The sequence below is a fragment of the Rattus norvegicus genome, chromosome 11, assembly GCF_021556685.1.
Source record: "Rattus norvegicus strain SHRSP/BbbUtx chromosome 11, alternate assembly SHRSP_T2T, whole genome shotgun sequence".
NCBI lineage: Eukaryota > Metazoa > Chordata > Mammalia > Rodentia > Muridae > Rattus > Rattus norvegicus.
The window spans coordinates 85089279-85102821 of record NC_141544.1 but is presented as its reverse complement, the minus strand read 5'-3'; the positions used below and the strand labels follow the sequence as shown (position 1 = coordinate 85102821).

The 13543-nt window shown below is 43.8% G+C and overlaps 1 protein-coding gene across 4 annotated transcripts in view; it reads right to left on the bottom strand.

Annotated features, from left to right (window-relative positions):
- Positions 1–13543, bottom strand: part of Atp13a4 (ATPase 13A4) — a 139151-nt gene that overhangs the window by 13346 nt on the left and 112262 nt on the right. For all 4 annotated transcript variants that reach the window (XR_015632658.1, XM_087575804.1, XM_087575805.1 and 1 more), the window contains 7 exon segments: positions 12308–12471; positions 11384–11506; positions 10003–10082; positions 8178–8220; positions 7710–7819; positions 5221–5317; positions 3195–3267 (listed from right to left, as the gene is read on the bottom strand). Coding sequence is in view for 3 of the 4 variants with exons in the window: in XM_087575804.1 (XP_087431930.1) it covers positions 3195–3267; positions 5221–5317; positions 7710–7819; positions 8178–8220; positions 10003–10082; positions 11384–11506; positions 12308–12471 (690 nt within the window). In the remaining variant the exon portion in view is untranslated.

The following is a 13543-nucleotide window of genomic DNA, read 5'->3' as shown; positions in this document are numbered from 1 at the left end:
GAATGGAAGAAAGGTAGAGCAGGGATGAGTTTGTAGAGAGGATGAACGTGATGAAGAAAACGCATTGGGGTTGGAGAGATGGCTCAGTGGTTACAAGCATTGGATGCTCTTACAGAGGACCTGGTTTGATCTCCCAACCCCCACATAGTGGCTCACAACCCTCTGTAACTGAAGTTACATGGGATCCAACGCTCTTTTCGGGTCTCTGCAGGCACCAAGCACCCACACGTCACTCTCTTCCTGTTGTCTTCAGATCAAAATGTAAACCTCTCAGCTACTTCTTTAGCACTATGTCTGCCTGTGTACCTCCGGTAGGTGATAATACGATCAGAGGTGGTGTTGATGTAGGCAGGACCCCAGTCACTTTAGATTTGAATTTCATGGGATGGAAAATTACTAAAAACTTTTGTTTGTATTTTTTTTTTACTATTGTTACTATGGTGGGAGGGCATGTGCCACTGCATGTGTGTGATCAGAGGACAACTCTCTGGAGCAGGTTCATTTTCTCCTCCCACTTTCATGTGGGTATCAGGGACTGAACCCATGTCTCCAGGCTTGCGAGGCAAGCATCTTTAACTGCTGACCCATCTTGACAGACCATACTGGACCATCTTAAGTGAGTGACATCATAATATTTACATTTTAACAAAAATTATACTGTGTGAAAAGTAAATGGAGCCACCAAAGACAGTTTGTACAGAAATACTTTAGGACGGCCTGTAACTTTCTATGTAACTTTTTAAAAAGAGCAATGGGGTCGTCGGCAAGAACGGAAGCCAGAGCAATTATATGGGCAATGCTGGCCTGGCCCACCCAACAAAATAGGAGAGAGTGATTATCTTGAACTGGCAGGAGGGGAGCCAGGATGTGATGTGATGAGACACCATGACCATGGCAACTCTTATAAAGGAAAACACTTCACTGGTGTTCAGAGGTTTAGTCCATTACCATCATATCGGGCAGTGAGGCACACAGGCAGACATGGTGCTGCGGGGGAGGGGTAGCTAAGAGTTCTACATGAAGGACCTTAGGAAGCAGGAAGAAAGCAACACTGCACCTGGCGTGGGCTTTTGAAACACCAAATCCCATCTCAGGGATACACTTCCTTCAATAAGGCCACACCTCCTAATCTTTCTCAGGTAGTGCCACTCCCTAATGACCAAGCATTCAAATATTCAAATATTGAGGCCGTTCATATTCAAACCACTCACTACAGAACTTTATATTCATTAGATGGAAAGACTGAAGAAAAGAGGAGAACTCAGAACGACTCATTTGAGTAACTAGGGAGGGAGCGATGTTATAGACTGTAAGAGGTATGAGGAAAAGGACCGTTTTGCTTCCCTTCTCTTGCTTCATTGACCTATCCCAAAGGCCTGGAGCATTAAGTAGCACAAACAAGCCACTTGGTAAGTTCACGTAACTAGGTCTGGAAGAATCGAGAGTTTAGCTCAACTATGTAATGTGCGGGCCCTGCTAAATATGCCAAGCTGAATGCTTCTTCATTCCAGAGCTCCAGGTAATCCTTTTGTCTGCAGATATAAACTAAGGAGTCATCACACACAGATGACTTTAAAGTTCTGTGACTAGTTGACATCCCTTAGAGACAGGATGCAGGCTAAAGTCAAGATGCTCTGAGAACAGGGTTTAAGAAGATTAAAAAGGAAAGAAATGGAAGCTGTGTCACTTAAGCGGTACATGAACTCCGGAGAGTGTGGTATCACTAAAGTAAAAAGAAAGAAACCTGTTGAAGAGAGGGTGGTGTTGAGAGACCAGTGCTTGAGGAGAAGTGGCCATTGCTATTGACTGCAGGAGAACTTGGGCAGCCACAGGCAGGAGAATGTCTGAGTTATCACCTACGCTACCTGAGACACTCTTGTATATTTCTGGGCATGTTTTTAGAATGACTTGTCATGAGAGCTGTTAAAATTATGGAAGAAAAGGCATGAGCGCAAGACCACTGCACATGTAAAAAGAGCCATACCTTTGTAGCAAGTTAGTCATTTGCAGCCTCCCAGACAGTAATGCTTGGGGTAAGTCACAAAGGATACCTTATCGATGCTCAACTCTCAAAGGAGAGTGGGCCGTGGAATTGAAAACCCATGTTCACATGAAACCTTACACGCAGATATTCAAATTAGTTTTAGTCTTAACATGTCAAAACTGGAAAGCAACAGAGTTGTTCTTTGGTAGGCGAATGGAGAAATAAACTGTGCCACAGAGACGACAGAATATCGCTCAGCACATGAAAGAGGTAAACGTCAAATATGTAAGGTATGTAGAAACCTCAAATGTATAGAGTTATTATATGAAAGAGACTGATCTGAAAGGCCTGATGAGTGCATAATTCCAACTGCAGAAGTTTCTGGAAAGGTGTAGAGACTGTTAAAAGACCACAGTGGTTGTCTTAAGTTTGGGGAAAAGAAGTATGAAAGGATAGAACATCAAACATTTTTGGAGGTAAACATTCTGTATGGTAGCACAATGTTAGGTATCTGTCCTATGTCGTGTCTTGGCATTTGAGACTAAGAGTAAAACCAAACGAAACCATGAGCTTTGAGGGAATCGTAACATAGAGATGCACAGAGGCCAATGTGGCTCCTTGGGGCAGGGATGAGGCTCACAGCAGGGGAGTTGTGTATACTCAGCATGGGGGAGGCAGAAAGGAAATCTCTGTACCTTTGTCTCAACATCGCTGGAAACTTAAAATAGCTTGAAAAGCTCTCATGAGTTGAAATTTTTCCCTACATAGGAGACAGTCCACATGCTCATTAGAAAGGTGGGAGGTGGGAGCCTTACGATGGCAGAATTGCCCGTAAGTGCCACTTTCTGTGGCAAGAGGCGGCAATTGGGAGGTCATAAAGATCAAAGCCGTTCAGCTCTACAAGTGAAAAGCACATTTCAGCTGCACCTACACCGAAAAAGCGCACCAAAGTCATTTCCCATTTCCCAGGTGCCTTTTCATTCTGGTTGATTAGTGCCCACTTATAGAAGCTCTGTATTTCAGGGGAATGGCAAAAAGCCCATTTCTCCCTTTGTTAACATTTTCTTTCAATAGACTTGAGTATTCTATGGCCACTCCCTGTCTCTGAGACTAGGCTATACATTCCTGATGATGATGGACAGCCCTCCCTGGGGTGGAGGGAAGGCAGTAGGCAGAGGCACCTCCAGAAAGAAAGTTTTAAAGTTCTTACTTGTTACACCAATAAGAGTTGTGATGGCCAGATCCTGGAATAGAAACTGGTAATTCGAGAGGCTGTTTGTTTTCTGCAAACAAAACAGAAGGCAGAGGAAAGAATGACAAGCTTGAAGATAAAGCTCAACAAGAATTGCACTGTGTCTCCCTACAACTTTAATTTTTTTCAAGCGGCTTACTGAGGACACGGCATGATTCAGGGGGCTGCTTGGCTTGGTGAGTGGTGGTGACTGTGGAAACCCAGGTCTTTGAAACCCTCTAGCTACGGGAGAGCTTCCTGTGTGAGCTTCCCAGGCAGGGTCTCCTGCATCGATGATACCCAGAGCTAAGGGAACGCCCTACTTGATCTGTCTCATTCCTTTTCTGTTCATTAACAGAACGTGTGGGTTTGGTCTGGCAATAAACCGTGCATCCCCCATAGTCACATGTAACAGCTGTTTGGTAATCTTCCACAGTTTTCACTGATGGAAAGTTAGGGCAACTGAATTCACAACGTGTGTCTAAGGCACGGTTAAGTGAGATGTTATGCACTTTTGATAAACTGTCTTGCTGTTCTTGCAAAAGAATGTCTGAGCCTCTGACTTCAGGCTTGCTGCTTCCCTGCTCTCGCACTAGAGAGGAGAGGAGATCACAGTACCCCATATTGAATTACACTTCTGAGGGCAGTGAACTGTTAGGATTCCAAAATAAGATCAAATTCCCACAAGCAGCTTAACCTCTATGCCCTCATCAGAGAGGCTGGAAACCTATCTGAAAGCAAGGTTTTGAGACCAAGAGCTTGAGCCGAGGAGAGAGCAAATACAAAGCAAGGAGGAGTCTGGATGAGACGTCTGCAGGGATGGCCCCCTTCCTTGGTGTTGGAGAGTGAGAGCACACTGAAATCACACACAATAGTGACCTCCGTTCTCCTTTATATCCTACTAACTGATAAGAGTCACCACACAATACATGCGTTTATTTTTATATCACAACTCGCTGGCCTGTGTAGGGAATGGCAGCTATGATAGGTTATTTCCCCTTGAAAGCCAATTGCTAAGTTTTCATGACTGTTAAAATCTAGGTGTTAAACACGGCTGGAAAAAAAAAAAACCACACTTAAATCATGCGAACATACCACTAAGTTAACTGCATAAAATGAAGGTAGGATATATTCGAAGCTCGGTGCTACTTCTTTTCTCCAGTAGTGTTTCTATAATCTACGCTCCTGGGTTATTTCCAGCTCCTATGTCTATACGGTACATAAGTGTGTAATGACTGCTATTGTCTGTTTCCCTTGTTCACGTTTAGGTGTACCAGGTGGGTAGCTGGACGTTCACACCCCTGAAGCTGCAAAGGGAAGTCTGTTGTGATGACTAATGTCGGTTGTCAACTTGACGTGCCTAGGAAAAGAAACTTCAGCTGAAGAATTACCGCCATCAGATTCGCCTGTGGACAGGCCAGTGGGATGTCTCCTTGATTGTGAACTGACAGAGGAAGACCCAGTCCACTTTGACCTGGGCCAACTCGGGGAGGCAGGACTAGGCTATGTAAGTAAAGTAACTGAGCAAGCCAGGAAGAGAGTCTGTGAGCCGGGTTCCTCCACGGGCTCCTGCTTCGCACTCCCGCCCTGAGTTACTGTATGTATTCCCTTAAGTGATGGAAAGAATCTATAAGACAAACAATCCCTTTCCTCCCCTAAGTTGCTTTTGCCTCATCATTTACCACACACAGTAACAGAGCATCGAGCTAGAATGCCCGTTATTAAAGCGCTACTCCAGCACTAGAATCCACTCTTCAATAAATAGAACTGGGAAAGCAGGTACCTCGTCCACACGGCTGAAAGTGACAGTGAGAATTAAATGACATTATATTCTGTTCCTCAGTTATCACTTGAGGTTGTGTTACTGTATCCGAGAGCCACGGCTTGTCCAGCTCTTGGGGACACTTTTAGGACACTTGATCCACAAACATCCAGGCATTTAGCTCCCACCGGCTCAACTACTTGCTTTAGCTCTCACTAAAGGAGGCTTAGTCCCAAGTCATACCCAGTAGAGCAGCAGAACACCAACATACTGAATCATGCTGTACAGGGCCATGTACTTAAACATGCAAAAGGACGTAACGAGAGCTGCGCGGCCTTCCCTGTGGAAGAAAAGGAATGAGAAGGGATGAGGAGTGTGGCGGAAGGAAACTGGCTGTTGTTCTGTGCTGTTTTTTCTCATCTGAACTTAGAACCACAAAAATATGTAAAAAGCCAGACATCTGCTTATAGGATAGCTTGTCTCCAACTGGGCACAGCCTTGAGCCAGTGGTAGCTAAATGCCTGATTGTTTGGAAAAGAGCAGTTCTGGGCCAGCGTCCATAGCCTTGACCCAGCAATGGACACTGGTTTACAGCTACTTTTGCCCGCTATGCTTGAAATGGTTTCAGCTCTTGAACTCTGAGCCAGGGGACCCGGGAGCCAGTCTTGGACCTCATACACAGTTGCTAATGTGATTTGGAAGATCACTCCCCTGTCTCAATTCCTGCATCTGTGAACTAAGGGAAGTAAAGAAGGTCTGGGAGCATTTTCAAGCAGGTACTTTGGGAATTTGACAAATGTTTAATCCAGATTTTACCTGGGAAATTCTAACCTTTCCTGTACTAAACACGGTGTGTCCACTCAAATCTCCTGTGCCTCAGATTTAAATAGAATAGACACAATGAGCGTGTTCCTCGGTGCTATCGCTGGCTGATGCCAGACAAATACCATATTCAAGCACAAGACAGATGACATGTAAATGACCACTTCTATTTCACTTGGGGTTGGGACTCGGACTTTAATTTGCTTGGTGTTATACCTTCCTAATGGTTTGAGACCAGATCCTCAAATCAGGTCTTGCTGCTGTCAGTGGTTCTACCAGGGAGGTAATTTCTTTCCGTTTCTCACCTCCTCAAGTGATGTTTTCCCAAGACGCTGTTGAAAGCAGGTAATTCCTCTTCCTCGGCCACAATGTGACCTTTTACACAACCCATTTTATTCTTGTTAGCACATAGGAATCTCTATGAGAGCTGACTTTATGGCCTCCCTTACATCCTGGCACTAAGTTCCAGTTCAACAAATCTTAGTCAAGGCCATGGATAAACGAGAGAGGCTAGCCTACTCATTGCATTAATACGGCAGAAACAGTATGCTAGTGAAGAAGACATGGTCTCCACCCTCCGTGGTCTCTGGTCACGGGCATATATCACTCAGGTTATTTACTCCTGGCTTCTTCATTTACAAAAGAGATACCAGTCATGTCTCTATCTGAGGGCTATTTTATTTTCATTTTTTATTGGATATTTTCTTTATCTACATTTCAAATATTATCCCCTTCCTGCTTTCCCCTCCATCCCCCTATCCCATCCCCCACCCCCGTCTTTATGAGTGAGTATGAGTGTTTCCTCACCCACCTACCCACTCCCTCCCACCTTCCTGACCTAGCATTCCCCTACACTGTGACATCGAGCCTTCACAGGACCAAGAGCCTCTCCTCCCATTGATGCCCTCTGCTACATATGTGGCTAGAGACATGGGTCACTCCATGTAGACTCTTTGGTTGGCAGTTTAGTCCCTGGGAACTCTCGGGTATCTGCTTGATATTGTTGTTCTTCCTATGTGGTTGCAAACTCCCTCAGCTACCTCAGTCCTTCCTCTACCCCCTCCACTGGGGACCCCATTTTCAGTCCAATGGTTGGCTTTGAGCATCCACCTGTTTTTGTCAGGCTCTGGCAGGGCATCTCAGGAAAAAGCTCTATCAGGCTCCCATCAGTCTGCACCCCTTGGCATCATAAATGCTATCAGATACATTTTAAATTATAAACAGATGCTGTGTTGACTGAGATTGACCACTATGATGTTCCTACTAGTCAAGCTAAGTGTCCCAGCAGTACAAATATAGAACCAAGGTGAATTCAATAGGCACACCAAGCAGTAACAAAGATTTTTAAGACTGGGCATGAGAAATGTATCCCAAGGAAACACAAAGGGCCAAGAGGTTAAGAAGGTAAGTGCATTCTCCCAGGAAAATGCATCAAAACTAAGTTGCTACTGTAATTCAAAGCAGTGACAACCCTTTTTAAAAATGATCTAACTTGGCCAGGCAGTGGTGGCACACACCTTTAATCTCAACACTCAGGAAGCAGAGACAGGTAGATCTCTGTAAATTCAAGGCCAGCCTGGTCTACACAGTGAGTTCAAAGACAGCTAGGACTACATAGAGAAACCCTGTCTCCAGCAAACAAACAAACAAACATTTTAAAAAAAAAGAAAGAAAGGAAAAGTGATGCAACCAGTGACTTGTAGAAACAGCACTGTTCTCACCACATTATTTTTACCCCCCCCCAACATTATTTATAACTCCTTTGAAATCCACTAGGCAGGAAAATGTTTATGGTTTTACAGAAAGCACCCCCCTCTACACACCGCTCTTCTGCTTTTCCCCAGAAGAATAATATTATCTGTGCCCAAAAGTCAAAAGAGAAAGTAATACTGGAGAAAACAAGTTCTTACTTGATGAGATGGGGCACACACTCGATGTTTGGAGTTTTGGAAGTGAAAGGAGAGGCCACCGATGCCTCCTGCTCTGATAACGAGACGCCAACATGAGCCATCTTCAGAGCCTGAAAGCAAAGAGTTTGTTTATTGCCTACAGAGAGAGAGAGAGAGAGAGAGAGAGAGAGAGAGAGAGAGAGAGAGAGAAAGAGAGAGAGACAGAAGTTGGCCACAAGGTAACCTGTGATCCCCAACCAGACTTTATTCCGTCTGCTATTTCAGAAAGAGATGGCACTAGAAACTACCAAGGAGGAGGGGATTCTAGAACAAAGCTGGACATTATTTAACAGCTAGTAACCACTGAATCGTTTAGTGGCTTTAGTCAAAACCTTCCCAAGTCCTTGGTGTCAGTTTATTAATCCATAAAAATTATATCCACTCCAAGTACTTTTGAGAAATTGTGGCCCCACACCAATGGCTACTTACCCCACAGTCGTTGGCACCATCTCCACACATACCCACAAAGTAGCTTAAAAAGAAAGAAGACGACCAAGTGAATTGAATTGTAGAGGGGATCAAGGCTGGTTTACTCATAAGCCTAGTTTCTCTGGTTTAAACAAAAGTAACCAATTTTACTGAAGGGTTTAAACTTTCTATTGCAAGGTTGTTCCCCTAACAGACTGGTCAATGCAATGTGTGACTGCACAGTTCTCACAATGGGTGAGAAACCTAGGACATCACTGGCCACGTCATAGGCACTTCGCCAATGAGAGAACAATTTTCCCCTCCACAAAACTTCTGATGATCACAGCTATGCGAAGAGAAAGCACAGTCAGGAGGTTGCAAGATTTTATCTAGAAAGCAGATCTGGGTTTTTGTTGTTCTTGTTTTGTCATTTTTAACATCAGTTCTTAGCCTGGAAAGTGACTAGTAAAGTCACAATCGCAAGCACAGACTTGGGAGGAAATGCATCTTGCCGGTGGTCATAAAGCACGAGGCCCAGAAGTTGAAGAAAGAAAGCAGAGTCCACTTGAGCATGGCATTGATGGTTGCGTGAAGACTCTCGTCTGGAGCTCTTGGCTAAGATTATGATCGGGTGGTTGGTTCCTTACTTCAAGCACTCACTAACCGTGTTGTACTTTGCTTTTACGCTGCTGTTAGTAGCCAGTTTATTCTGAATCCCTTCATGGTTTTCCACCATGAGAAGACAGAGGAGCTGCCTTAATGACTAAATCATGAATTGGGAAGATGGAGATAGAGTGGGGGTCACAGTGATATGGTCCACCATGAGTTTTCCTTAAATGGAAAGGTGTTGTCAAAGGGGAGAATCCTGGACACTCATTTCATCTGTAAATGGAGACTCTTGGTATTGAAGTGTCCTAATGATATGACGGAAAGATGCTTTAGCATAAGAATATTTTAATATTGTGGTATTCGATGATCTTTTATGCTATAATTGTGATGGTTGATTATGAATACTAAGCCTAAATTCTTGTTCCTTCAGTGGCTGATCTCATAGCCCTTCAGTCTCAGTTCACACTGTACCCTTCTGTGACCCTGTGTTCTCGTATAATGGTTCTTAGCTTTGGGTGCAACAATCACTTGCATGAGAAGCTTTGCGAAAATGCTGTGTTTGGGACACACGGAATCAACTAAGCAGGGCTCATGGGGGTCATAGAAACTGAATCAACAATCGTGGACCTTATAGGGCTCACAGCTGGGTCCTCTGTGTAAATGTTATGATCGTATAGGTTGCTAACTTATGGGATCCCTAAAAGTGGGAGTGGGGATGTCTCTGATGCTTTTGCTTATGATTAGGACCCCTGCCCTCCTACTGGGTCACCTTATCCAGCCTTGATAGGAGGGTTTGTGCCTAGCCTTACTGCAATTTGTTATGCCATGCTCAGATGTTATCCCTGGGAGGCCTGCTTTTTTTTTTTTAAATGATGGAAGATGAGTGCATCCGGGGAAGGAGGGAAATGGAGCGGGAACTAGGAGAAGTGGAGGTAGGAAAACTGTGATCAGCATGTAACATACGTAAAGCATAAAAATTTTAAAAATGAAAATGCCACGTGCCAGACCCATGAACAATCAAGTCAGCACCACCGTGAAATGTGGAACAGATACGACAACGTTTTCTAAGTTTCTTGGTGACTGTCATCTATTCCGGTAAGAACTCTTGCCCTAACCCAGTTACACAGCTCCCTGGGCCTGTGGCATCCCCTTTACTGAGGCTTCCATCACTTCAAGCCTCTCTCATCCCCTCCGACTGCCACACCTCCATCACTTCGTCATGGGCAAAAACACTTACTCCAGTTTCTGGAATTCTTCCACCAGGCTTGACTTCTGCCCAGGAGACATTCTTGCAAAGATGGTCCCATTGATCAGTATCTGCAACAACCACAACAGCAACAGGAAAAAAAAGGAAAATGTTTCATTAGGGCAGCTAGTCACACACAAAACAGAACACTGCCTGGTGGTCTCTAAGGGAATTCCTGCTTCTTTGCTGGACTGAGCTTCACAAACCACAGCCACTGGTGGATAAGAAAGTCACAACTATTGACATCATCAGTTTGGTGGTAAACAGTTTGTTCCCAAGGAAATATTTCCTTCTCCTCTTCCTCCTCCTCCTCTTCCTCCTCCTCCTTTTCTTTTTCCTCCTCTCCCTCCTCCTCCTCTTCTTCCTCTCCCTCCTCCTCCTCCTCTTCCTCTTCTTCTTTGTATTTTAAGATGGATATTGAGACTTTTGATATCAAGTAAATACAATGAAAACAAAATATATTTATAAAATAATTTATTTTTTAAAATGCCCTATGCAGTTCAACCCAGCTGCCATGGGGAATACAGCCTTCTCTGCCATATTCTGAAAAATCTTGAGCTTCACAGAAAATGGATCCAGTAGAATCTGAGGTATTGCATCAGAGAAATACAGCAGGACCCGAGAAAAGGCAAAGACACGACTGCTTCCCACAAATTGTTCATAACTAGTAGACAATCACCAGGTGATGAAATAAAGACTATCTGTGTTTTAATCATGTTATCTGGGCTTGACCAGTTATGAAACTCAGCTTCTATCCCAAAACTTAATGATCCCCAGAACGTGAATAATTTGAGGGTATCGTATCCTAACACTGCTTCTCTTCTCCACACTTTAAATTCTTCCAAATGACAGCAATGTGCCCTTCATTCTCTGTGGCTATAAACTCAGATCAGCATATAGGCAAAGTCTATTTGTTTATGAATGAGTTACTTTCCCTATTATGAATTCATTCCTTGTAAAAATAGCTTTACATTCAGCCCCTTCAGAAAAAGGGTCTTCTACCACAGACCTAACAGCGCTCTCCTATCTTTTCCTGCCTTTCTGTTCCACTGCTGGGCTCCTACTAAACTGTGAAATGCCTTCACCATAGCAACATGGTAATAGCTGTGCGATGCCAAATCCTCCTTGCAGCCACATTTTCCTAGGGCTGGTATAAAGTTCACTCCTCATGCTTATTATGTTCTAATCTAATAGGAAATAACAAACACTTCAAAAAACATTCCCCTCTCTTGTGATGTATAGAACTACCTAGTTTTGTTTTGTTTTGTTTTTATTTTATCCATTGCCAACATTGAAACTCTTTGGGGTTCATGCTATGTAAATGACATATTCATCCTCTGCACAGAAATGTCACTCTCCCCTTAAAGCTCACCTTGGGCAATAAGCTGCTGAAATGCTGGCTTATAACCTGGAAGGATTTTCCACTCAGAGCAAAATGGTAATTTCCTTCTCTGCCATTTTCTGGGACTTCTTCTCTGATGTTGATGTAGGTGTCCTGCAAAGCGAGGTGAAACTATTCTAAGCTTGTCTGATTGTTATAGTGGTTGGGAGCACAAGCATATTTGACAGCAAGGACTGAAGTTAGACTAGGGTTCTTCTTTAAAAGTCACGTTCCAGCCCTGTTCCCTTAGAGAACTCCTGTTTCTTTGCTGGACTGATCTTCACACACCACAGCCTCTGGAGGATAAGAACATCTCATACTCATGTCCTCCTCTCATCTCAGTATGATCTCTGTGAGGTCCAGAGATGTGCATACTTCACGGATATCAAGTGTCAGATACATGAGCACTGCACGGTAACATCTCTTTCCTGGAAACGAGAACCTGTTGAGCTCCGTTTTCTAACAGAATAAATATTGTTCCATAAGGACACCATGGAAATAAAATACTAACAAGACTGGAGATAAATGAACCATTTTTTCCTACCTTGAAGACAGAGTCTGATTATCTAGTGCCCACAGGAGGTTGTCCAACTGACTATGTCCCCTTTGAGCCCAATGGGGGAGCTGACAGGCAAGGGGAAATGTGGGAAGTTAAAGCGACAGCTCTGCTTACTGCGTTCTTTCTAATAAGAAGCCGAAGGCTCCCTAAGAGTCAAAGAATGATTATTGTCATAAGCCAAGGAAGACTGAAGCTTAGAAGTAGGAAGAGTGTAAGAGTGTGGAAACTGGCATAATTGGATTCTATTTGTTAAACACTTGGAGAAGTTCGTTGACTTGGAGTTGCCTCAAAACTTGAGCTAGTCACGTCTATTGACATCATTGGAAACTACAGCAGAGTGCTTGTGCTGTGTATACCTGACTCCCAAATAGACCATGTTTCTTCTCTTCCACTAACTTCCAAGTGATAGATGCTGATGAAGAATCAGTGGCTTCATTCGCCTCAACAAGAATGACTTTCTGGCCTTCGGAAACCATCCCAGACTTCCTGGCCACTGTTATTGCAGTCTGAAGATTGTCGCCTAGAACAAAGAAAGAGCATCTCAAGACGATGATGGAGAGAATGCACCAATACACACAGGATTTACGAAACTCACGAAGGGTTCTTTTGTTCTTGTATTAGATATAAAGATAATTTACTAAGGTCATTTCAGTATGATCAGGAATTTCATAATCCCTTCTCTAGTTCTGATTCCTTTTCGTCTTGTTACTTCATGCCTCACTGGGATATTTTTGCCAGCAAGCAGGACGGAAATTTTTAAATGTATTTTTGCCACTGGTTATAATCTTTATAAACATGTAGGAAGCCTTTTGGCTTTATATCACACTCAGTGGCTCCTCTCCTGGTAGAAATAGAGTAAGTCCACTACCATCTATCTCCCCAAGTGATTACAACTGCAAACCAAACAATAACCACAAAGCAATCACCCGAGGACTTTGGAAAGTCAACAAAAGCAGGCAGATTGTGGAAGGGATCAGAACTGGGGAAGCAAGCTAACAAGGGATGGGTTTCTCAATGTTTACCTCTTTCCTCTGAAATGTGTGTCTTGAGCATGTATCCTAGTCTGTCCCCTGAACTGTGAAGGCAGCTACAACTAAGAGAAACACGTGTTTATGCCTAGAGCAGGTTACAAAAAAGGGGGGTGAGGCAGGGGACTCTTGGAGAGTGTAGACTATTAGGAAAACCATGGGAAGACAAAAGCTGCAGAAAAGAACTAATTCAGTGTTTGAACAGTGTAAGTCCCAGGCTCTACACATGGGGACTGGGAACACGAGTGGAGCAGACCAATAGAAAAACATGAGTTTCCAGAACTAAACTGTGAGGTGTCACTACCCTGCCATTTGCCAGAGTAATGCCTAAACACTTGAGAGAGGCAGAAAAAATAGCAGAACACTTCACATTTAGGCCAATACTGAAACTACAACTTATAACAGACAAAACAGAAATGATGGCTAATTATTGACTAAAACAAAAGACTGGAGCTGGGTGGTGATGGTCCACACCTTTAGCCCCACTCCAGAGGCAGAAGCAGGCAGATCTCTAAGGTCCAGGACAGACAGGAGTTGTGGAATGGGGGTTGCGGGGACCAAACA